The sequence below is a fragment of the Mesoplodon mirus genome (genome assembly GCF_964341445.2).
Source record: "Mesoplodon mirus genome assembly, chromosome: 3".
In the NCBI taxonomy this organism is placed as follows: Eukaryota; Metazoa; Chordata; class Mammalia; order Artiodactyla; family Ziphiidae; genus Mesoplodon; species Mesoplodon mirus.
In genome coordinates, this window is record NC_138978.1 from 114095849 (window position 1) to 114118743 (window position 22895).

General features: G+C 42.6%; 2 protein-coding genes across 6 annotated transcripts in view; one reads left to right on the forward strand and one right to left on the reverse strand.

Moving 5' to 3' along the window:
• The window catches only part of GPR89A (G protein-coupled receptor 89A), a 46998-nt gene extending 44268 nt beyond the window's left edge, over window positions 1–2730 (forward strand). The window contains exons 13-16 of one of the 3 annotated variants that reach the window (XM_082612696.1): window positions 143–208; window positions 348–479; window positions 2059–2124; window positions 2585–2721. In XM_082612696.1, the coding sequence (XP_082468822.1) occupies window positions 143–208; window positions 348–479; window positions 2059–2121 (261 nt within the window). In that variant the 3' untranslated portion in view covers window positions 2122–2124; window positions 2585–2721. Of the gene's footprint in view, window positions 1–142; window positions 209–347; window positions 1008–2058 lie in introns of those variants that run through there. The other 2 variants (XM_082612695.1, XM_082612694.1) reach the window with 2 other exon arrangements.
• PDZK1 (PDZ domain containing 1) overlaps window positions 1107–22895 on the reverse strand; it is a 32481-nt gene continuing 10692 nt past the window's right edge. For 2 of the 3 annotated variants that reach the window (XM_082612691.1, XM_082612693.1), the window contains exons 2-9: window positions 16562–16773; window positions 15534–15780; window positions 13633–13769; window positions 11996–12191; window positions 9240–9436; window positions 4450–4674; window positions 3493–3783; window positions 1107–2092 (exon numbers count right to left, since the gene is read on the reverse strand). In XM_082612691.1, the coding sequence (XP_082468817.1) occupies window positions 2039–2092; window positions 3493–3783; window positions 4450–4674; window positions 9240–9436; window positions 11996–12191; window positions 13633–13769; window positions 15534–15780; window positions 16562–16771 (1557 nt within the window). In that variant the 5' untranslated portion in view covers window positions 16772–16773 and the 3' untranslated portion in view covers window positions 1107–2038. Of the gene's footprint in view, window positions 2093–3492; window positions 3784–4449; window positions 4675–9239; window positions 9437–11995; window positions 12192–13632; window positions 13770–15533; window positions 15781–16561; window positions 16774–19217; window positions 19251–22895 lie in introns of those variants that run through there. The other variant, XM_082612692.1, reaches the window with a different exon arrangement.

The window sequence follows — 22895 nt, forward strand, 5'->3', positions numbered from 1 at the left end:
CCTTAATCATATGAATGGTTCTATAAAGGATTGTGGCATGGAAGAGACATTTTTAATTAAATGTTAACTGTACTACTTAATGTTTTTGACACAGGAATCTAGCAGTACCATATAAATTCATCTCTCCTCCCTTTCTTGACAGTTCTTTTATGCCATATCCAGCAGTAAGTCCTCCAATGTCATTGTCCTACTATTAGCACAGATAATGGTAAGTTTAACGAACTAGCTTTATGTGTACAGCTGTAAAATGCCAGAAATGTATTCTATACTTTTAAATATTTTAACAATGTCCTGGGACTTGTCTGTCACTACGTTCAAAGGGACTTCTTGATTAATCTGACTTACAGGGCATGTACTTTGTCTCCTCTGTGCTGCTGATCCGAATGAGCATGCCTCTGGAGTACCGCACCATAGTCACCGAAGTCCTTGGAGAGCTACAGTTCAACTTCTATCACCGTTGGTTTGATGTCATCTTCCTGGTCAGTGCTCTCTCCAGCATACTCTTCCTCTATTTGGCCCACAAACAGGCACCAGAGAAGCATATGGCACCTTGAACTCATGGCTATTATAGACTGCTACAGGCCAGTGGTGTCAGAATTTGGATATAAGAGGGAAAAAATGGAGGGGACCGGGGCCTAACATTTTTTAAACAAACAAAATGCTATGGTAGCATATTCTACCTCCAGCTTATACCTTCCTCCTCCGATGATACTGTGATCATGAGTAGCACCAGCTACTCATGATCACAGAAATGAGAGAGAGAAGTAACTCAAGCTAGTACTCAGCCAAGAGCACCCTGTTTGGGTTTGAGGCTGGTGCAGTATGCTGGGTGGTGGGACTGGACAGAGCCAAGAAACTAAGGGGAGAAAATACACTGGAATTCTGGGCTAAGAGAGATCTAAGGTAGCTGGGCCAAACACATGAGATTCTGTTCAAGTCAAGGATCACATGGAGAAGGTTATGATGTTCCCTTGAGATTGACTATCATTAAAATCAGAGATTGTTAACACTTTGGACTTAGCATCATTTTATCGAGGATAGCTTGGTTAAAAAGTTATGCTTGTGTGATCTAATATGAATTGGCATCCCACCCTTCCTCCCCAACCCCTGTCCCCTTAAAATAACCAAGAGGTTATCTGTCCTGGGGACGAATGGTATGCAGCTGAACTAGAGTCTACCAAGAGAGACTTCAAAGTATGTCATTTTTCTTGATTTCCTTTCAACTTATTATTTAAAAGTGAATTACCCTAAATTCAAGTCAGTGATGATATCTCATTTTTTCTTTTCATTTGCCCCTCGTGCTGTGGGGTACAACAATGAATAACTGCTAACTGGAATAAGTCACTTTCCTATCCTACGACTCAATTTCTTCATCTGTAAAAGGAAGCTGTTGGAAAATTTTAGAACACTCAGATATGCAATTTAAAAAAATCCTGAATTTTATTACCAGGAAGTCTCTTTTTATTACTCAGATCTTATTCTGAGTTTTATTGTGTTTTGGGTTTCTAGAGGCAACATGTAGGTTAAAGCATAAAAAGTTTACCAAAAACAAAAGCACTATTAAGGTTACATCAGCTAACAGGCAAAATTTAAGCATACTCAAAAGGCATTTTTAATGGCATTTATTTTAGCAACAACAACATTCTTACAAAGGATAATTTTAATAGGCTTATCTGCTCAGGTACTTTAATTAGCAGTTCTCACATATACAAATTTATAAATCATCTTTGGTGCTCTAGGAACCTACAGAAGAGATAACAGCATACGGAGAAATGTAGTTAAGTTGAAGCTTGAAAGAAATCAAATGAAAAGCATCTGGCTCCTGCCTTAACTTTTCCTAAGTTGACCATAAGTAAGCTATCTGCAGTAGCCGCCCCTAAAACAGATGACAACAGAAGACAATCGCACATGACAAACTGGTTTCCAGAGGAGTTCTTCTCTAACAGAGACAGTAAACCGGTGGTAGCTCATTCCTTAGGAAAAGATTCCTATTAAATACCCAGAAACAGCTATCAGCCAAAGCTATTACTTGTTCTCATCACATCTCTGTATCTTCAGAATTGGAAGAAGAATGAGAGGCTGTACTGTGGGCCTGTGCAAAAGAAAACAAAGGATCTATAAGTGGTAAGAGTGTGAACATCAGGAGATGGATGATCTATTCCAGAGTTGCATGACTTAAATCAGGGAGTAGAGTCACTCACTAGAAGCCAGGTGACCTGAATTCTGTACTTGGCTTTGTTTCCAGTTTGCTGTTTGACACTAACAGATTTCTTAAGGTCCATATATGTATAATTTCTTTTCTGTAAAGTTAGCATAGTACTATAATGACTTCCTATAGAGTTGTTATAGAATTTTTTAAAGACACCTAGAATACAAGGTCAATGGCTATCATGTATGCAATGGTCTGCAAGTCTGTATCTCCCTAAAATGGGTAAGTTGAAATCCTGTTCCCCAGGGTGATGTTATTAGGAGGCAGGGCCTTTGGGAGGTGATTAGGTCATGAGGGCAGAGCTCTCATGATTGAGATTAGTGCCCTTATAAAAGAGGCCTCCCAGAGCTCTGCAGCCCCTTCTTCCATGTGAAGGCACGGCCAGAAGTCAGCAGTCTGCAAGCTGGAAGAGGTCCTTCACCAGACACTGAATCTGTCAGTGCCGTGGTCTTGGACTTCCCAGCCTCGAGAACTGTGAGAAATAAATGTTTGTTGTTTATAAGCCAACCAGTCTATGCTATTTTGTTTAGCAGCCCAAACAGACTAAGACAGCATGTATTCATTAAAAGTGAGTATTTGTTTTTTGTATTACCAATCAATAGAAATAATGTAACAGAAAGAATATAAAACTTTTAGAGTCTTGGCTTTGCCATACATTTTCTTTATGAACTTAGGTCAGTTTACTTTTGGACCTCAAGTTCACCTGTGAAAAGAAATTAAGACTTACCAAGGAATTTATCTAATCCAAATACATACGGAATAATGCTTACTCTTCCCCAGTAATAAAACTTGAATATCTGCCAATTATTTTAAAAACAATACTGTCACTAACCACCACCATTCATTTTCATGCTTACCATGAAGCAGGCACTGCTCAAAGCACTTTAACAGTCTTAATTAATATAATCCTGATAACAATCTGACAAATTATCCTTGTTTTATAGGTGGGGAAACTGAGGCACAGAGAATAAATCCATTTACCTAAGGCTGATAAATGGTAGATCCAGAATTTGTACATAAATAGTCTGATTCAGTTTCTTCTGGTGGTTCCCATTATAATTTTGATAAGTTACCATCAACTCCATGCTATGAAAAATAAGATGTTTGCTGTTCTTATACCATCTCCTCTCTGCCATGATAAATAAATTTGCTAGCTCTCTTTACACTGTAATTTTCTAGTATTTTAGGAAATCTGTGGTAAACATAGACACAGGGTGCACTTATTAAGGACTTTACTAGACTCTGGTTAGTTAGATTACTAAAAGAAATGTATCACCACTCACTCGTTCTTTTGCCATGTGTGAGTCTTGCTCTGCTTCCTCCGGCGTTCCTTCTTCGGGATCAGGGGCATCATCCAGTGGATTAGCCATGGAGGAAACGATAGGGATTTTCTTAGCCTGGAAATAATCATAGGCCTTCTTTCCACAGACTAAGAGTATGACATTCTTGCCACTGGTCTGGATTCTGTCCACCACCTTCTCATAGGGCTCATCCAGTACGTTCACTCCATTCACTTCAATGATGACATCCTCATCCTCTAGCCCAGCCAGGTCAGCAGGGCCACCCTTCTGTACCTGTGGGCAGAGGTTCTGAGTTATCACTTCCAAACACAGATAACAGAATGTTAGACTAGCTATTCTTCAGAGGAGAGATGAGGACATTGAGAATTTATTTTTAATCATGTTATTATTTCTCCTTGAGGTAGAGAAGTTGAGAATGGTTCTCTATTGCTTTTCTCCTTATGAAAGCTACAACTTCCGTACTCAAATGAGTAGTGTCACAGTGGTTGAATATCATATGTCTTCTGGGTTGAAGGCATTAGATTTCATAGGTCCGCCTTCTTTGTTCCCAACTTGAGAGCTGTAGAGATAGTCTTCTCACTGTCAGTCCCTGCAGGGTAAGGGCATTATGCACAGAAGCAAACAAGTATCACTCCCATAATATTTAGTGACTGTCACCACAGTCATGTCAACTCACTCTGTTTACAGTATTTGATTTGAAAGTATCTATAGAGACAATTAGGTGGAACAGATGTTTAAGAAATGAAAGATGTGAGCTTAGGATGTACTAGTACCTATCTTAAAGGGTACAAGACCATAATGGTGTTTATTTGAACCCACGTGAGACCCTCGGTGTAAGCCTTCAATGTAACCTTTTTACTGAGCCATCAGTGAGTGGGAGAAACTGGGACTCTCCTAATTGTGACTGTTCGTTGGGCTGCTGGAACCAGATCACCATACCTCTTTGACGAATGAGCCTGGCTGACCCCGAATCGCATTTAAGTGAAAGCCATAGCCATCTTCACCTTTGACCAGCCTGCAGAGTTTAGGCTTATGATCTGCTACTTCCTCTGTAGTATCTGGGCTTGAGACCTCCAGAGGGGCAGGAGTAGGAACTGGAGCCTCCTTGACAGACCCATTAGGCAGTTCTTGATTTTGATAGCAGAGTAATGGAGAAAAGCCAGCCTTTAGAAAATAAAGGGGAAAAAAACCCATTAATTGTAAGTATGAGAAGTTACACTTTATTAAATGTGCTGGTTTAATTTATAAGGTATCCTCCATGTTCCACTCCTCTTCCAGATACATCTGGCTGTGGGCTATAAAATTTCTCTACTACCCCAAACAGAAAAGGTATAAAGGAAGACTGAGCTTGGTTATAGAGTAATGAGTGTAAACATGTAAACAAATGTAAATATATATAAAATAAAAGCAGTATAGACTGTTGTACAAGGATCCAAAAATAAGTCTAACAGACTGCCAGTTTATTCTGATTCCATGATAGTGAGCGAGTCACTGAACAAACCATAGGCAATCTCCCTTTTAGGAGATTATAGACATTGAGTGACTTGCCCAGTACCTCATGCAGAGCAGGTTCACCTGGCCCTTCCCCTTCAATAAGATGGTCTTCAGAACTCTTCAGAGCTCCTTAAACACATTAGAGAAAGTGAAACATGAGACATTATTTTTACCACTATTTGAATTACACGCAGTAATTAATTGGGGGAGGGGGTAGAGGAGGTTGGCAATCATGTGATCACATATGGTAACAAAAGTCAATTCCAGGGCTTCCCTGGTGGTGCAGTGGTTGAGAGTCCGCCTGCCAGTGCAGGGCACACGGGTTCGTGCCCCGGTCCGGGAAGATCCCACATGCCGCAGAGCGGCTGGGCCCGTGAGCCATGGCCGCTGAGCCTGCGTATCCGGAGCCTGTGCTCCACAACGGGAGAGGCCACAGCAGTGAGAGGCCCACGTACCGCAAAAAAAAAAAAAAAAAAAAAAAAAAACAACAACTCAATTCCATCATTTGCTACTTGCTTCTCCCCCTCCCCCTCCAGTCCTGTATCTGCTGTACTCAATTTATTTTACTATTTATTATTGTAACCATTAGCTGACACTTCGGTTAAGCCAGACTCCTCACTATCTTTAAATACTTCTAATCCATCTCAACTCCCAGACCATCCATGTGAAGAAGGCAGTGATGGTCTCAAATATAAAGAGGCAGAGAACAGGAAACATATGACTGGTTTGTGTTACAGAATGAAGAGTTTAGCTGAGTGTGGGTTTTAGTTGAGAGAATTAAAAGGGTATATTTGGGTATAGTAAGATCTTGGATCAGTAGTTAAATTATCACTCACAAGCATCCAGGACATTTGTTAGGCAATGAGTAGAAAATCAAGCAATTGAAGGTGAGTACGTTTGCTCTGCCCCAAATCATACTGTTCAGCAACCTGGATAAAACTGGATTTGGGGTCCTGGTGTCATCTGTCTTACTAACCCCAAGACCACATCTTCCTTTCTTATCAAGAGTAGCACCAGCACAGAACCTGCTAGTTACCTAATTCAGCTAACTTCAGACCTTTCAATGATATACTTGCAAATCTCCCCACATTTCTTTCTCTTTAAAATGTGGAAAATTGGGGGCTTCCCTGGTGGCACAGTGGTTAAGAATCTGCCTGCCAATGCAGGGGACACGGGTTCAAGCTCTGGTCCAGGAAGATCCCACATGCTGCGGAGCAACTAAGCCCGTGCGCCACAACTACTGAGCCCTTGTGCCACAACTACTGAAGCCCACGTGCCTAGAGCCCATGCTCTGCAACAAGAGAAGCCACCGCAATGAGAAGCCCACACACCGCAACAAAGAGTAGCCCTTGCTGGCCGCAACTAGAGAAAGCCCACGTGCAACAATGAAGACCCAATGCAACCAAAAATAAAAATAAATAAATTTATAATAAAAAAAAAGTAGAAAATTGGGACTACCCTGGTGGCACAGTGGTTAAGAATCCGCCTGCCAATGCAGGGGACATGGGTTCAATCCCTAGTCCAGGAAGATCCCACATGCTGTGGAACAACTAAGCCCATGCACCACAACTACAGAGCCTGCCTTCTAGAGCCTGCAAGCCACAACTACTGAAGCCCGTGTGCCTAGAGCCTGTGCTCTGCAACAAGAGAAGCCACCGCAAGGAGAAGCCTGCACACCACAATGAAGAGTAGCCCCCGCTCGCCGCAGCTAGAGAAAGCCAGTGCACAGCAACAAAGACCCAATGCAGCCAAAGATAAATAAATTTAAAAAATAAAATAGAATGTGGAAAATTGTCAAAGTGACTCATCACATGCAAAAATACCACTGATGTCACTACCCAAACAAGCAAATCAACTGTATCTGCCAGTAGCAGCTAATCTTCAGGCAGAGGACAGTAACATTAAACACTTAATGAGTTTTTACTCATTCTTCTCTCAAATATTTGGCTGTCTAGTATGTGCCAGGAACTGTTTTAGGTGTCTGTTTTATTCACTGATATATATCAAAGATCCAACCACCTCCCACCTACCCATCTATGGAACTTACTTTGGGGTGGAGGGGGTAGTGAAGAGGGAGGAAGAAGATGGCAACAAGCATCTTTTTAGGTCCAATTTCTCTCATCTTAACCAAAACATTAAAATTATAGTTCAGTCATGCTGTCATAAGTTTAGGAGGCATTGAAAAGGACTTGATGCCAGAATTCCCTTTACAACAGCTACAGCAGTGACCTTCTGACTTCTGCTTGATTTTTTCCACCAACTGGGAACTCCCTGTTCTGCAGAGCTTGTTCCTGGCAGCTTCAGTTATCCTTAAGCCAGAAGCTAGCTCCCTGTGCCTTCTCTATTTGGTCAAGCTGTGCCCCATAGAACACCTCAAAAATAAGTCTACTTCCTGCACGTAATAGCCTTCCAAATTCATTAGATAGATATAGTTGATAGATGATAGATAGATCTAGATAGATAGTATATAGATATATATATATATAACATTTTTTAAATCCATTCATCTGTCAGTGGACACTTGGGTTGATTACATCTTTTGGCTATTGTGACTTAATTTGTGGCCTAACATATTGTCTATTCTGGAGAATATCCCTTGTGCATTTGAGAAGAATGTGTATTCTGTTGTTGGATAGAGTGTATGTCTGTTAGATCTAGCTGGTTTGTGTTGTTCAAGTCCTCTAGTTCCTTACTTCTGTCTGGTTGTTCTATCCAGTATTGAGAGTGGGATATTGAAGTCTCCAACTATTACTGTAGAACTGTATTTCTCTTTTCAATTTTGTCAATTTTTGCTTCATACATTTTCCCAGCTTTAATGAAGTATAATTGACAAATTGTATATATTCAAGGTGTACACATGATGATTTGCTAGACATATACATTGTGAAATGATTACCACAATCAAGTTAAATTAACACATCCATCACCTTACGTAGTTACCATTTAGCCTTTCAAATTCTTGAAGATGTTCTTTCTTCCCCAAAGTCTGTGCTTATTCAAGCGAAATATTCATGTAGTGTCTTACGAAACCTCTGCCCTAGTTACCTTTCTTGACACTGGCCTTAAAGTGAGGTTCTCAGAACTGGACACAATGTTGATTTAACAAACATTTATATGTGCCAGGCATTATTCTGAATGCTCCAAATATTAACTCATTTAACACTCATAGCCACCCTTCACTGTAGCTACACCTATTTTACAACGAAAGAAACAGACACAGAGAGGGTAACTTACCCAAGATTACATTACTCGTAATTTCAGGTATAGTCTGACCAACTCAGTACAGTAATACTACCATCTCCAGAAGCTAAGTGTCAATTAATGTAACCTTAAATTGCATTTTTTGGATAGGGGCAGAGTGTCATCAAGACAAGTGTCTTGAAATATCTAATCAAAATGATGTGCTAGGAGGGATTATGGCATAATAAAACCTGCATTCACACACCGGCTTCAGTCTGCTAAGCTGTGTGACTTCCGCCAATCATCACTTAGTCTAAGTTCCATTCTTTTCATCTAAAAAGGACGCTAGTACTACCACCACCTCTCATAATATTCCTCCCTCTATATCACTTATACACCTTGGGATGCTTCTATTATTGCATATCACACAGAACAAGTTCATCTTTGTTCATTTTTGTGACCAACACCCAGCAAGGCAGATGGTGCCTTAGGAGGCCCCCAAATGTCTGCTAAGCTAGAGTGAACCTGAGTTCTTATGACAAAAGTGTTATAAAAACCTTAAAATGTGCAGATAATAGCTGTTGTGATTAGAGGAAATAAGGTTAGTTTGACACCAATTGGTCTTGGTGAATCTGTGTTTCTACTCCCTTGCTAAGGGCTTATAAACTGTTTAATAATCCTTTCTAGGCTTTTACACGGATTGATAGAATGTATTGGTCTATAGTTTAAAATCCAGTTATTCCCTATTTGGGAAAGTTAGGGCTACATCTGCTTATTTCCAGGCTATTGTTCATAGGTTTTTCCCAGGTCACCAAGAGAGATTCTGCAGTTATATTTGCAAATTCTTTCAAAATCTTGAATCTAAGGACTTAAAACTCATGTGCCAATCACTTGGCATTCTCTTATCTCTACCAATTTGAGCTTCAATGCAGCCTTTATGATGATTTTATGCCCCTTCCAGTATGAAGATCAAAGTGGTAACTTAGCCAAAGTTTGAGGGCATGACTGAATGGACCCAACCTTAATTCATGAATATGTGGCCTTGTATTACTTACCAGTTTATATATGTTTTCCGTCTCTTTGTCCACCACCAACAGTGAAGTCTGGTCTCCACCCTTTTTAATCATTTCCACCACACTGTCATGATCGAGGGACTCCACAGACTCGCCGTTGACAGCAACCACCAGGTCATTGTTCTTCAAGCCAGCCTTCTCTGCTGGACTTCCGGAATCTATGTCCTTAACGATTTGACCTACTCACCCCCACCAAAAAAAAATTAATAAAATTATCAGAAAGACCACTAAAAAACAAACTGGGGGATTTCTGCTGGAACCTAAGGCCCTTATAAAATAGATATAAAAAGCATGCTGAGTTCAACTCCTGTCCTTCCCACTGGCACCCTAGGATGTCTATACACATCCTATCCAGCCTCATTCTTTGGTCAGAACTCATTCCAAGAACAAACCCAGCCATTAATAATGAAAGGGTTTTAAAGAATGTTGTTACTAAAAGTGTTTGGGATTCAATCTTAACAAAATAGCATGCTCAGCAGTAAGAAGGGTCAGCAAGGTCCCAGGAAGTCAGTGTGCATACTTGTATCTGTACATCTTATGTAGAAGTTGCCATAAAGAAAAAAGGGGGAAGGGAAGAATGATGAACAAAACCAAAGAATTCAGACCCCAGGAAACCCATGCTGGCATTTTAGTAGCAGTTGGGCAAATTCAGTTGTGAATGCGTTTGTGTGTGCACGCCACAAGGATGTGTCTTTAGCCTTATTCTCGTGACTTAAACTATCTTCACCAGATGCCTCCAGATCTCTCACACTTTTTTTTGTCCTTCATTCAGTTTTTTTTTTTTTCTTTTTTCTCTTTCGCGGTACACGGGCCTCTCACTGTTGTGGCCTCTTCTGTTGTGGAGCACAGGCTCCGGACGCGCAGGCTCAGCAGCCATGGCTCATGGGCCCAGCCGCTCCGCAGCATGTGGGATCCTCCTGGACCGGGGCACTAACCCGCGTCCCCTGCATCAGCAGGCGGACTCTCAACCACTGCGCCACCAGGGAAGCCCCTTCATTCAGTTTTAACAAGCTCCAGTTTCACTTTTCCAGCTAGCTGCTTGGCGTCTCCAACTGGATATCCCATAGATTCCTCCAATGTAATGTATTCAAACCAAAAGTCATCTTGGCCCGTCTCCCTCATCATGGTCACCTGTTAGTGGGAGCACCATCTCCCCAGGCACTGACACTTAGCAACTGATTCTTCCTCAGCATCCACTCCCCATGTCTAATCAGCCAAGTCCTTCAGTGCTACCTTAATATTTTTATACATCTCCTCTTCTTGAGTTCTAGATCCTCTACCTGAAATTCTACCTAAACTGCCACAGCACCTTACCAGTTGCTCTCCCTGTCCTTAATGCTCACCTTTTCCAATGCAGACCTGCCTCCAGATTCATCCTGATGCAATGTCTGACCGAGTCACTCCCCAGGGCAACAGCATGAACGTGGGCTTTGGAACTAAACAGACCTGAATTTGATCCTAGCTGTACCACAACTAACTGTTTGACCTTATAGAAATTATTCTATCTTCTTCAAGTCCTCAATTTCAGCAATTCTTGCAGAATTATTAGGAGTAATTGAGATGTGTAAAGCTCCTGAGACACCGTAGGCTTAATTTTTCTTCTCTCTCACACTGTTCAAAAAACATTTAACTCCCCACTGACTATAGAAACAAGTCCAAACTCCTCAACACGCACTAAAGGTCCATCATTTCTTGCCAACCAACCTTTCTAACTTGGTTTTCTGTGCTACACATTAGATGCCAATAAAACTGTGCCTGTGTTTTCCTGCTTTACTCATACAATCCTGTCTTCATGGACTGGCCTTCCTGTCCCCACTCCATCAACTTGCCCAAATTCTATTCATACTATGAAGCCTGAGCTCAAGTGCTGCCTTAGTAAAAGAGGCCTCCCAGTACATTTTTAGTGAGAAAAACTTGCTCCAACATTGGATTTCCACAGTATTTTATCTGCCCTGTATTAAGGTGCTTCTCACCATCTACCTTCAGTTATGGATACACATGTCTTATGTCCTCTACTAAACAAGAGGCTTCTTGACTGAAGAATTCTTGTCTGATTCACTTGGTATTCTCAAGGGCCCTGAGGATGTTTTTACATTATATGAACCAAATTAATGTTTCATAAATTAATATAAATATATGATTAAAAGAAAATAGCAACTTCTGGGTGAATAACAGTTCACATGGCCTGAACCTACATTTTTTTAATGTATTCAGCTTCTGTAGGAGGACCTTAGTTCTTTCCTTATTGAATTACAAGGAACCAGAAAGACTCCTGGTTCTCTTCAAGTCCCAGATCCCAACCCACACCTCTGCCTCAGACCTAGGGGTGTGCTGGAGCTGCCTCACACCAGCTCATGAAAACACTTCTCAACTTTGCATTCTGTGACAGCATGTTGGTGGCTTGAAATCAGACATGGTGGGAGTATTTACACCACAAAAAACAACACAAGCTACAAATTAGGGCTTTTTTTTTTCCAGAGAGCCAATTTACCAGCATACTACTGCCCAGATCCAAAATTCTGCCTTATAATTCTGCTGTGGAAACCTAGGGATGCCCATCATCAGGCCCCCACCCCATATGCACGGAGTTAAACTGACCCAGCTATGCTTTCTAGTTTCTTACTACTTCCTTCATGAATCTGATGAGGGGTTGGGGGCCTTATGGAACTCTGGAGTCAGACTGGGATGAGGAATTGGATGGTTACACTGCCAGGTTTTCTGCTCTTCAAGTGCCTTACCTTTCTGTTCTGGGCCTGACCTCAGATAGAAACCATAGCCATTGCTTCCCTTCTTCATCTCCACAACCCGGGGATGGTGGGGTAGCAGTTTCAAACTGGCTGTTTCTCTCTTGAATTTTATCTTCTGCTCACTATGGTGCTTGTCAGTTTCCTTGTCCACCAACAGGAACATGACGCGGCTTCCGGACTTCTTCACCTGCAACAATATACACAGGTGAGGACCAACATCAATCTCCAAGAATGATGCTGGGAAATAGGAAAGTTTCTGTATCAAGGCACACAGTCTATAGATTCAATAGGAAATATGAGATGTGAGGCCTGAGTTTAATCTGTAATACTGTTTTCTACCACCTCACTGGTATTTATCTATCTTCCCTCATACAGTTGTTTTTCGCCTTCTTAAGTATGACCTCACCCACACAGATGCTAACTGAACCCAAGTGAAATCTGTGTACCCAGAAAGGTACATAGGTGAAGACTAGGAAAGGAGTTTGAAAAAGAAAGTAAAGGTCTACTTTGAAAGATCCTTCTACCAGGAGAAGATAAATTTGGTCAATTTTCAAGGTTCCATATGACCCCAAAGGAAAACTTCTGATGGACTTCCCTTGTGGTGCAGTGGTTAGGAATCTGCCTGCCATTGCAGGGGACACGGGTTTGAGCCCTGGTCCGGGAAGACCCCATATGCCGCGGAACAACTAAGCCCGTGCACCACAACTACTGAGCCAGCGTGCCACAACTACTGAAACCTGCATGCCTAGAGCCCGCGCTCCACAACAAGAGAAGCCACCGCACACCGCAACGAAGAGTAGCCCCCAGTTGCTGCAACTAGGGAAAGCCCACGCGCAGCAACGAAGTCTCAATGCAGCCAAACATAAATAAATAAATTTATTTTTTAAATTTATAAGTAAATAAATTTATATATATAAAAAAAAACCTCTGGGCTTCCCTAGTGGCGCAGTGGTTGAGAATCCGCCTGCCGATGCAGGGGACATGGGTTCGTGCCCCGGTCCAGGAGGATCCCACATGCTGAGGAGCGGCTGGGCCTGTGAGCCATGGCCGCTGAGCCTGCGCGTCCGGAGCCTGTGCTCCTCAACAGGAGAGGCCACAACAGTGAGAGGCCCGCATACCGCAAAAAAAAAACAAAAAACAAAAAAAAACCTCTGAGTGTTTTCCATGTGTCATGGAACCATGCTAGACAGAAGATTTGGGATATAACAGGTCTTCAAATACTCCCCATGTGTAGCTCAATATTCATCACCACACTGGTTATCTTCCAGCTTGTATTACAACATTTTAGTAACATGGGCTCAACATTCACTTTATTATAAATTTAGAGGGGGATTCCAACCCCCCTCTAAATTGGAATTAATTCCAATCAATTACAAATAAGATCCAAAAGATAAAGTTAATGGTTCTTTAGAACACTTTTCTTCAAAACAACATGAAACTAGCAAAGGCCTTATTCCAAAACCCTATAACACTTTATACCACTAGTGAGTCTGTTTGCTCTTAATACAAAGGGTTAGCTTCCCATTATTATAGTCCTCCCATCATAAACTACCATTCCTGTCTTCCTGTCACTTCCAATGAGAGCAGAGTGAAAGATACAGTAAGAAAAGTACTCCTTTGGGATATACCTTTTCAACCACCTCGTCATGGGTGGCATCCTCTACGTTCTCTCCATTCACTTCAATCAAGTGATCATCAGCCAGGACTCCTGCTTTCATAGCCACACCTTGAGGTTTTATATCAGTCATGCACACTCCCTTTTTACCTGAAAGAGGGTAGCAGGTGAACAAGCGTCACAACTCCATTACACAGAAAGTCCAACAGCAAAGGGTTTTCTCCCAATAATACAAAATTAGAACTTCAAATGTTAGGGCTAACTCGAATAGACTTTGGCTTCTGATCTAGAGTGACAATTAGAGCTCATAGTGCAAAGCTTGACAGAGCCATTACTCAGTTGGTTTTTGTTGATTTGAATACGATTTCTGAGCCGAACTAAATGCAAAGAAGCAATCTCAGGTGGCACTGGCTTCTTGAACCAGAAAGTACCAAATCATGCCCACACTGCATCACTGTGTCATACTCCCTTTCTTTGCATTTGTAGAATTAGAAGTTGTCTGCTCCATTCTGTCCTCTTTAATTAATACTATCAACAACCACCACATCCAGTGGAGTGAATAAATCTCACTGATGCAGGCTAAAGAGGGCAGAGGCACAGGAGGAGAGGAAAGCATCCACACAGTCATTGTGTATTAGTAGGTGGTATGATTTAGGTGCTTCTTAAAGAAGTGCTGTCAATTCTTTCAAGGTATTAATATATCAGCCTAGGCAAAGGGTAGCTTCATAATGACTACATAAACAATTTGCAAAGAATAACAGTAATTTAAACTCTGCTTCCTTAAATACTTAACATTTCTCCTGTTACCTTGTTATGTATTTGTCATGAAGAAAAAATTTTCTTCATAAAGCTAACCTAAACCATTCACCATGGACATTATACAAAGGCCAAATGAGTAGAGTATGAATTAAAATTTCTTTTTCTTTTTCTTTCTTTTTTTTTTTTTTTTTTTTTACCATTTTACTGATAACCAACCTCTGGGAAATGCCAAGCTTCCCTTGACCACCTACATCACTGTGTTTTAATAACTGACAAACTTGAGAAATACCTCTTATAGCTAGTTTATTTCTCTTGCTACTGGTTAAATAAGCCTTGGAAACTATTTTATGTTTACTATTGGTCTGCCGTTTAGCACTTAGCAAATTATGACCCACTATCAGTACCTCTCCAATACCAGAAAGAACAGGGAAGGAGCAACATTAGAGGTGGAACCAAAAGGCTAACACAGCTATGATTCCAACCTCAATCCCAGTGGAATCATTAGAAAACCATGGTCAACTGAGCGTGGGTCAGCCTGCAGCTCTGAAATTCTAGAAACAGAACTTCTAATGCTTTCTGATGGTTGGGATTTCTCAAATCACTGTACCTCTCAGCTAGAGGTCAGGAAGTCAGGTCAGAGCTTGGCCACAGCTGAGGGTACTATTTAAAGGCCACAGGAGGGTGGGGATTTTTGCAGTGTCCTCAGCAACTGTAACAGTGGCTGATACATAAATAGGTACTCAAGAATTTTTTGAATAAGTGACTACCTGGGCATTCTGAGAGATGAAAAGAGATATCACTCTAATTCAAGGGTGGCCATCATGGAGAACCTCCCTTCTCTTGCCTCTTTTTCTCCATTCTCCCCTCTGTCTTTACCCACGAAGAAGCATCAACCCTCTAACCCTCTGGCCTCAAAGGCTCAGCCTGACAAACACTGGGGGACCGGAGTGCCCAGTGTCCCCCACACAGTGCTGCTGTCCAATGTCCTGATCCCTCTTTGCACAACTGTGCAAAGCAAGGGAAAGGCCAGGGAGGGAAAGGGAGAGAGAGGCTGCTGTTGGATCTCCAACTGAAAATTAGTCAAAGGAGTCATTAACAGATAACAGTATCTTTCTTCTGAAAAGTTGTTTGTCCCTGCCCCACCCTCAAGCTCACCTTGGACAGTTTTCAGAGAGAAGCCATAGCTACTCCCCTCCTTCACCAGGTAGCAGAGCCGTGGCTGCGTCCAAGCCTGTGCTCCTCCGTTCATCACAGAGGGCAGCTTCTTATCATTCAAACTCGACTCCTGACTTTGATCCAACTCTTTCAAATCTACTTGTTTTTTCATAGCTTTCTCATAAGAATCCCCATCCAGGACCAGTATAGTCACTGAATTCCCACTTTTTCTGACCAGATCCACAACCTAGGAGGAAGAAAGAAAAAGGTTAACTTTAACCGATAACCCTCTATCAACCTCCGGGGTGGGGGCCGGGGGAGGGCTCACCATCTGGCTCATTATGTGGCCCTGGAGATTCTACTAGCTGACCCCTGACACCCAAATAGTTAGCAGATCGTGCCCCAGCCATCTCTGCCCAGGCCCCTCCCGAGATCCAGGTACAGATTAGGCTGGGCCTCTAGCACTACTGTAATCTAGAGTATAGCCCAACCCTAGCCCAGGGGACTTTTACTAGGACTGGTCCTTTCCAGGGATGAATGCTGCCCTAGAGCAAAACAGGTCCTCCTGGGTCTATGGAGATAGCATAGTACAGTGAAAAGAGCACCCAGTTAGAGGCAGACAGAATTGGGGTAAGGTCAGACCCTCCCCCATGTTCACTACATGAACACATTAGCAAGCTAAGGTGACTGAGCCTCCACTTCCTCATCTATGAAATAGTGATATGAACCTCATGAGTTGTGGTGAGGATTTAACAAAATAATGAATATGAAATTGCCTAGTATAGTTCCTTTCATGTAGCAAATATGCAATGCATATTAGACCTGACACTATTCAAACCTAGGAATAATTTTTACAGTTCTTGGTTAATCATGGGAGACTTGATTAGCTGGCAGAATATAGCTGTAAAGGTGTCCTGCCTTGCCAGTGGCAGCCAGGAAGGCTCCACTGACCCCCAAAACTAGAATCAGCAGAGATGTGGGAGCTGAAGAGATCCTAGAAGCAGAAGAACCTCAAATGTCCCATTTACCTGCATATGCTCTTTCTTGTCCACAAAGACACCATTGATCCTAAGAACTCTGTCTCCATCCTGGAGACCTGCCTTCTCTGCTGGGCTACCCTTCTCAACCACCCGGACCAGGTGGCCATCAGTGTCCTTCTCAATTCGCAGGGAGAAGCCATAGCTTTGCCCTTCCTGTTTAGACAGCTTGCATTCTCGGGGGTTGAAGGTGGAGGCCATTTCTGTGATGAAAAACAAATGGGTAAATCCACAAGACAGAAAATCTAACTGGGGTGAGAAATCTGTCCTCCATCTCCTATACCTCTATTCTTCTGTCACACCAAATCCAGACTGTTCAGGTAGCAACATTCGGGGTATAGGAAGCCACCTTCCAGGACTTGCTAGTGACTTCCAAATCTATTTCTCCCCAAAGATGACCTTACACTTGAATTTCAGACCCATGTGTTCGGCTAGGTACTGGACAGAGATGCTTCCATTTCAATAGCTCCAAGACCAAATTCCCCTTTGTCCCCTGACCAAAAGAAATTAGTTCCAAATACATTACCTAAAAATTTTAAGAAAATCCAAGTCCACTTTCATTTAAATATTTGAAGAGCTTGCCAAGTTCTGGGCATTGAAGATAAATCTGTGGACAAGACACACCTATACTTTGCCTCTCATATCAGGGAGAACATGTTTCTACAGAAACATGTTGAAAACATGATGAATGATCTACTAGGGAAGAATAGAGTGATAAGGGAGAATATAACAGAGTGTCTTGGGAGTAGGGAATGGGGTGGGAAGAATTAAGAATGGCTTCCTGGAGAAATGACTTTTCCAAAACCTGAAGAATTAGTAGGAGTGGTGAGGTGAGACAAGATAAGGAAGACCTCAAACAATTAAAAATCAGAGAAGCCAGGCCTGAGAGCTGACCTGGTACATTGGAAACAAATAGAAAAGTGGTTTCTAGGACGCTGAAGTTCTAGTCAGAACAGAGGAGGGATGCCCGACAGAGAGAGGATTCCCGCTGCCACGTCAGATTTCTCCCTCCTGAAGCGCTTCCGTTTCCACCCATCCTGCCCCTCCTTTCACCCTGTTTCAAGAGCAAGGCTCTGGGCCACAGGAGGAGGAAAGGAAAAGTGTGAAAACCAACAGCTTGGGGCCCTGGTACCCAAACATTAAGGGTCAGATTCCTGCTAGGCACAGGGAACTATATTCAATATCCTGTGATAAAACATAATGGAAAATAATATGAAAAATATGTATAACTGAATCACTTTGCTGTACAGCAGAAATTAACACAACATTGTAAATCAACTATACTTCAATAAAATTAAAAAAAAAAAAGATTCCTGCCAGGGGTCCCCAACCCCTCCTGGCTTAAGCACTTGAGAATAGAGGCCAAGAACTGCTGGTGTAGAGCAGAGGCCCAAGAGCAGTAGGCTAGACTCTGCTGGTTAAACTGCCTGCACAGCAAGCCCTCACGTTCCCCTCGTCACAGCTCCCTCCAGTAACTCAGAATAAACCATCCGTTTCTCCTGGAGGGACAGGAGCAGATGACCGCACAGGGTATGGGAGTGGAGGGCGGAGGAGAGACAACAAAGTGCTCCAGGCTCCCTAGAAGCCACGCCATGGTAATTGGACTTGGCCTTCTCTGACTTCTGTGCCCACAGAAACATACAGTACAAATGGGGCAGAAAGCCTCCCACGGCCCGGTCCCTTGGCTATTGCACTTGCTCTCAGCAGAGTCTGGCAACCAAGCCACCAGAGGCATCAATGACTAAGAAGCCAAGGAAACAAGAAATAAATAGACAATGTTTCCACACTAACCTATATAAAATAGATAACTAACAAGAACCTACTGTATAGCACAGGGAGCTCTACTCAATACTCTGTAGTGGCCTATATGGGAAAAGGATCAAAAAAAAAAAAAGAGTGGATATACGTATATGTAAAACTGATTCACTTTTGTTGTACACCTGAAACTAACACAAGAGTGTAAATCAACTATACTCCAATAAAAATTTTTAAAAATAAAAAAATAGACAATGTTTCAAGTGATCTCTTATGAGGGCCTGAGGCCTAAGGCCACCCCAAAGAGAATCAAGGGCAGAGAAAAGTGAAACCACAGTCACCACGATCACCGTCCACACCTGGGAGAGCATTGCAGCTCTGTCTTATCATGACCAACCGCCAGGAAGATGCTGCTTTGGGAGGAAAGGGGGGAAAGTAGAGAGTTAGGGGAGAAGAGGGCAGCGCCAGAGTGGGGCTTCCTCACATGCAGGAACCTGTGTGTGGCCTCTCTGACTCTGACCCATGACTTTTCTTTCTACTGATCATCCAGCCTGCAAGCATTCCGTTTTCCAACTGGAATCTACATCTATGTCCAAACTTACCCCTAGATCCCTATCAGCTCTCAATTTCATAGGCCTGAAAAGCCTTGAAGGGAAACAAAATAAAAGCCCTCTGAAATTTGGAAGTATCAATAATTATAGAGAAACCTCATCCAAATCCTACAAAATTCGAAACATGTCCTGAAAATTATTCAAAATAAGGGCCATTAGATGCTATGTTTTCATCAAGAGATGAGTCTCTTTCTGATCAGCGTATGAATGCTCGTTTCTAAGGTACCCACCCCTACAGTTCAGCCATCTCACACTCTGCAATGGCAGCCACAGGATCTTACTCTTTTTCCCAAGGATGGAAGATGAATCCTCCTTGCTCGTAGGGCGGTCCAGTGTTTGGGGAGAGAAGAGACAAAGTTTTCCTGTATCTCAATAGAGACCTGAAAGTCTGATATACAAGGAAACACAAATCCCTGTTTCTGGGCAAAATCTCAAGTTGTTTGTGTGTTTCTTTCTTTCTTTAAAGTTTCAAACAGCCAGACAGTAATCACTCAGATCTGCACTTATGTCTTTGAAGCCTCAGGTGTTCGAGGTCAGAGTTTCTTTTCACATCTATGGTTGAAGCACAGAGAATTAGAGCCAGTTCACACCGATAAAAATACTGATAGAAATGCTACCACTCTGGGTGGGAAACAGCTGCTGTCCCCAGGCCCAGATTATGTCCTTCCACCCTCTCTGCTCTTCCAACAATTCAGCCACTAAAGGATTAATGCTGCCCCCCATACCAAACTGATGAAATATTTAACACCTTCATCTGTACTAGTAGAGAAAGCTGATCAAAACCCCCAAAGCTTGGCCTTACATAGGGCCCTGAAACTGTTTGTTTCCTGTGCCATCTTGTAGAGAGACAGTTCAACTAGGAATCAAGAGGGCTGGGCTCTGGTCCAGCTCCAGTCCTGGGTTTGTCTAGTCCACAGCCTGGTTTACACTGGCCCCTAAATCAGGGTTGGCATCAGTCACTTTAGCAAGACTCTGTCACTGCTCCATGATAAGGATGCCTGGAACTCTGGAACACAGGGCCTAACTAGGAAGGATCTCTGTATTTAAGGATACTGTTTCCTATTTCTTCCTCCTTTTCTTGCAAATCAAAACCACAGTGAGATATCACCTCACACCTGTCAGAATGGCTATCATCAAAAAGACCACAATTAACAAATGTTGATGAGGATGTGGAGAAAAGGGGACCCTTGTACACTTGTTAGTGGGAATGTAAATGGGTGCAGCCACTAAGTAAAACAGTATGGAGGTTCCTCAAAAAATTAAAAATAGAACTACCATATGATCCAGCAATTCCACTCCTAGGTATATATCCAAAGAAAATGAAAACACTAATTTGAAAAGATACACACCCCAATGTTCATAGCAGCATTATTTACAATAGCCAAGATATGGAAGCAATACAAGTGTCCATCAACAGATGAATGGATAAAGAAGATGTGATACACACACACACACACACACACACACACAATGGAACACTACTCAGCCATAAAAAAGAATGAAATTTAGCCATTTGCAACAACATGGATGGACTTGGAGGGTACTGTGCTTAGTGAAGTAAGTCAGACAGAGAAAGACAAATACTGTATATTATCACTTATATGTGGAATCTAAAAAATAAAACAAACAAATGAATTGTTTGTTTGTTTAAAACAGACTCACAGATATAGAGAACAAACTAGTAGTTACCAGTGGCGAGAGGGAAGGAGGGAGGGGCAAGATAGGGGTAGGGGATTAAGAGGTACAAACTACTATGTATAAAATAAATAAGCTACAAGGATATATTGTGCAGCACAGGGAACATAGCCATTATTTTATAATAACTTTAAATGGAGTAGTCTATAAAAATCTTGAATCACTATGTTGTATACCTGAAACTAATATAATAGTATAAATCAAATATACCTCAATTTTTTAAAATTAAAAATAAGTAAGGTAATAGTTTAAAAAGAAAAAAAGGATACTGTTTCCTATTTCTTCAGCCCCCACCCCCATCTTCTGCTTCTTGAGAATCCAGAGATCAGAACCCTATGGTGGAAAGATATGCAATTAGTGAAGGCCTATGGATTTCCATAATATCATATCGGCAATCATCTGATTCAGGCTGGAGTCCATCAAACCCTCAGCAGGCCTTACTCCCCAGTTCAAAGAGCCAAAATAAAATACTGGAAATGGAAGAAAGCTCTAACCATTTCTGAGCTCTGGGGGAAAAAGTCAATTTTTGGCAACAAAGTTGCTTGTCTGTGGGAAGGAGAACAAAGTGCTGGTGGGCAGGAAAGACTCAGTGGTGAGAGCCAAAGAGATTTTTTTTTTTTTTTTTTTTTTTTTGTGGTTCGCGGGCCTCTCACTGTTGTGGCCTCTCCCGTGCGGAGCACAGGCTCTGGACATGCAGGCTCAGCAGCCATGGCTCACGGGCCCAGCCGCTCTGCGGCATGTGGGATCCTCCCGGACCGGGGCACGAACCTGTGTCCCCTGCATCGGCAGGCGGACTCTCAACCACTGCGCCACCAGGGAAGCCCCAAAGAGATTTTTTTAATCAAACTTTATTATTAATCATACCTTTAGACTCCACCTTCTTCTAAAAGGATTAGATTATTGCTACCAGGAAAGGCAATAATATATCCAAGGTCAAGAAGAAAAAGTAGGTACATTTTAGAAGTTAGGAAGGCTAGCTAATGACAATAAGAGGAGGGTTGGTAGGACCTGTGAATGTGACCAGAGAAGAAAGAACTGAAGCCACTGGGCTATTTTCCACAGGAGAAAAGTAGCTGGTGGGACCCAGGGGACTCTCCCAAGGCCAAGGTAGCCAAGGTCTCCCGGCTCCAGGCAGCCATCAATATGAACCCATACACGATCCGAGTCAACACCCACCCTCCCCAGCGGTGCTGCACAGAGCCAAGAGTGTGGGCAGGAGCTGCTCCTGAGAGGATCACAACCACAAAAGTGAGACTCAAACAGCCAGAAGGGTTCAGCTTAGTTGGCCCAGGCTAAGAGGAAGCCTCATTTTCCCCTCAGTTTGTGTGTTTGGGGCTGGAACCTACAGGAACTTCCTCAGCAGGGCTAGTTGGAGAAAGAGTGAGACCCCATTTCAGTTGATTCCCACACCAGTGGGACTTGTAGTGAAGCATGCCTGCCTTGTCACCCGGCACGTCAGAGAGTCCCCTGTTCCACGATAGGTGCTGTAAGTGGAAAGGTCCCATTAAAAAATACCATGGGCGTGAATGCCTTTAAGCACCGCCCCCGTACCCCTCCAGTGCAGGGGAGGGCTAAGAGTGAAGGGATCTTTTTTTTTTTTTTTTTTTTTTTTTCTTTTTGCGGTATGCGGGCCTCTCACTGTTGTGGCCTCTCCCGTTGCGGAGCACAGGCTCCGGATGCGCAGGCCCAGCGGCCATGGCTCACGGGCCCAGCCGCTCCGCGGCATATGGGATCCTCCCAGACCGGGGCACGAACCCGTATCCCCTGCATCGGCAGGCGGACTCTCAACTACTGCGCCACCAGGGAGGCCCGAGTGAAGGGATCTTAAAGCCACTTAGCTCATCAAAAATCTATGATCTCCTGAGAAATATTTGAGAGTCTCAAGGTCAGTGGGAACCTGACAAGAACACAAAGCATCTCCCAATACAAAATGGAACACAGGGTTCTCCGAATTATTTCCTGCTCTAAAGCAGAGTTATTTGTCTAACTCCTGTAAGCTTCCAGGTATTATTTTGTAAAAGAATCCTGAAACTGCTGTAGATGAGCTAACACACAAGCCAGGGAAGAGCAAATTCTTCTGAGGAAGGAAAAGACAACTCCTGGAAAAGCGAAGTCAGCAAGAATCAGAGGATATTTATTCGTCTCCTCAGCCCTGGGAGCTGTCTACCCAAAGTCAGCAGCCGGTTTCATCTGAGGGAACAGATCTACTTAGTTGACAGTGTAAATCTATAGACCATCAGGTGATGCCAGTAATAATAAATCAC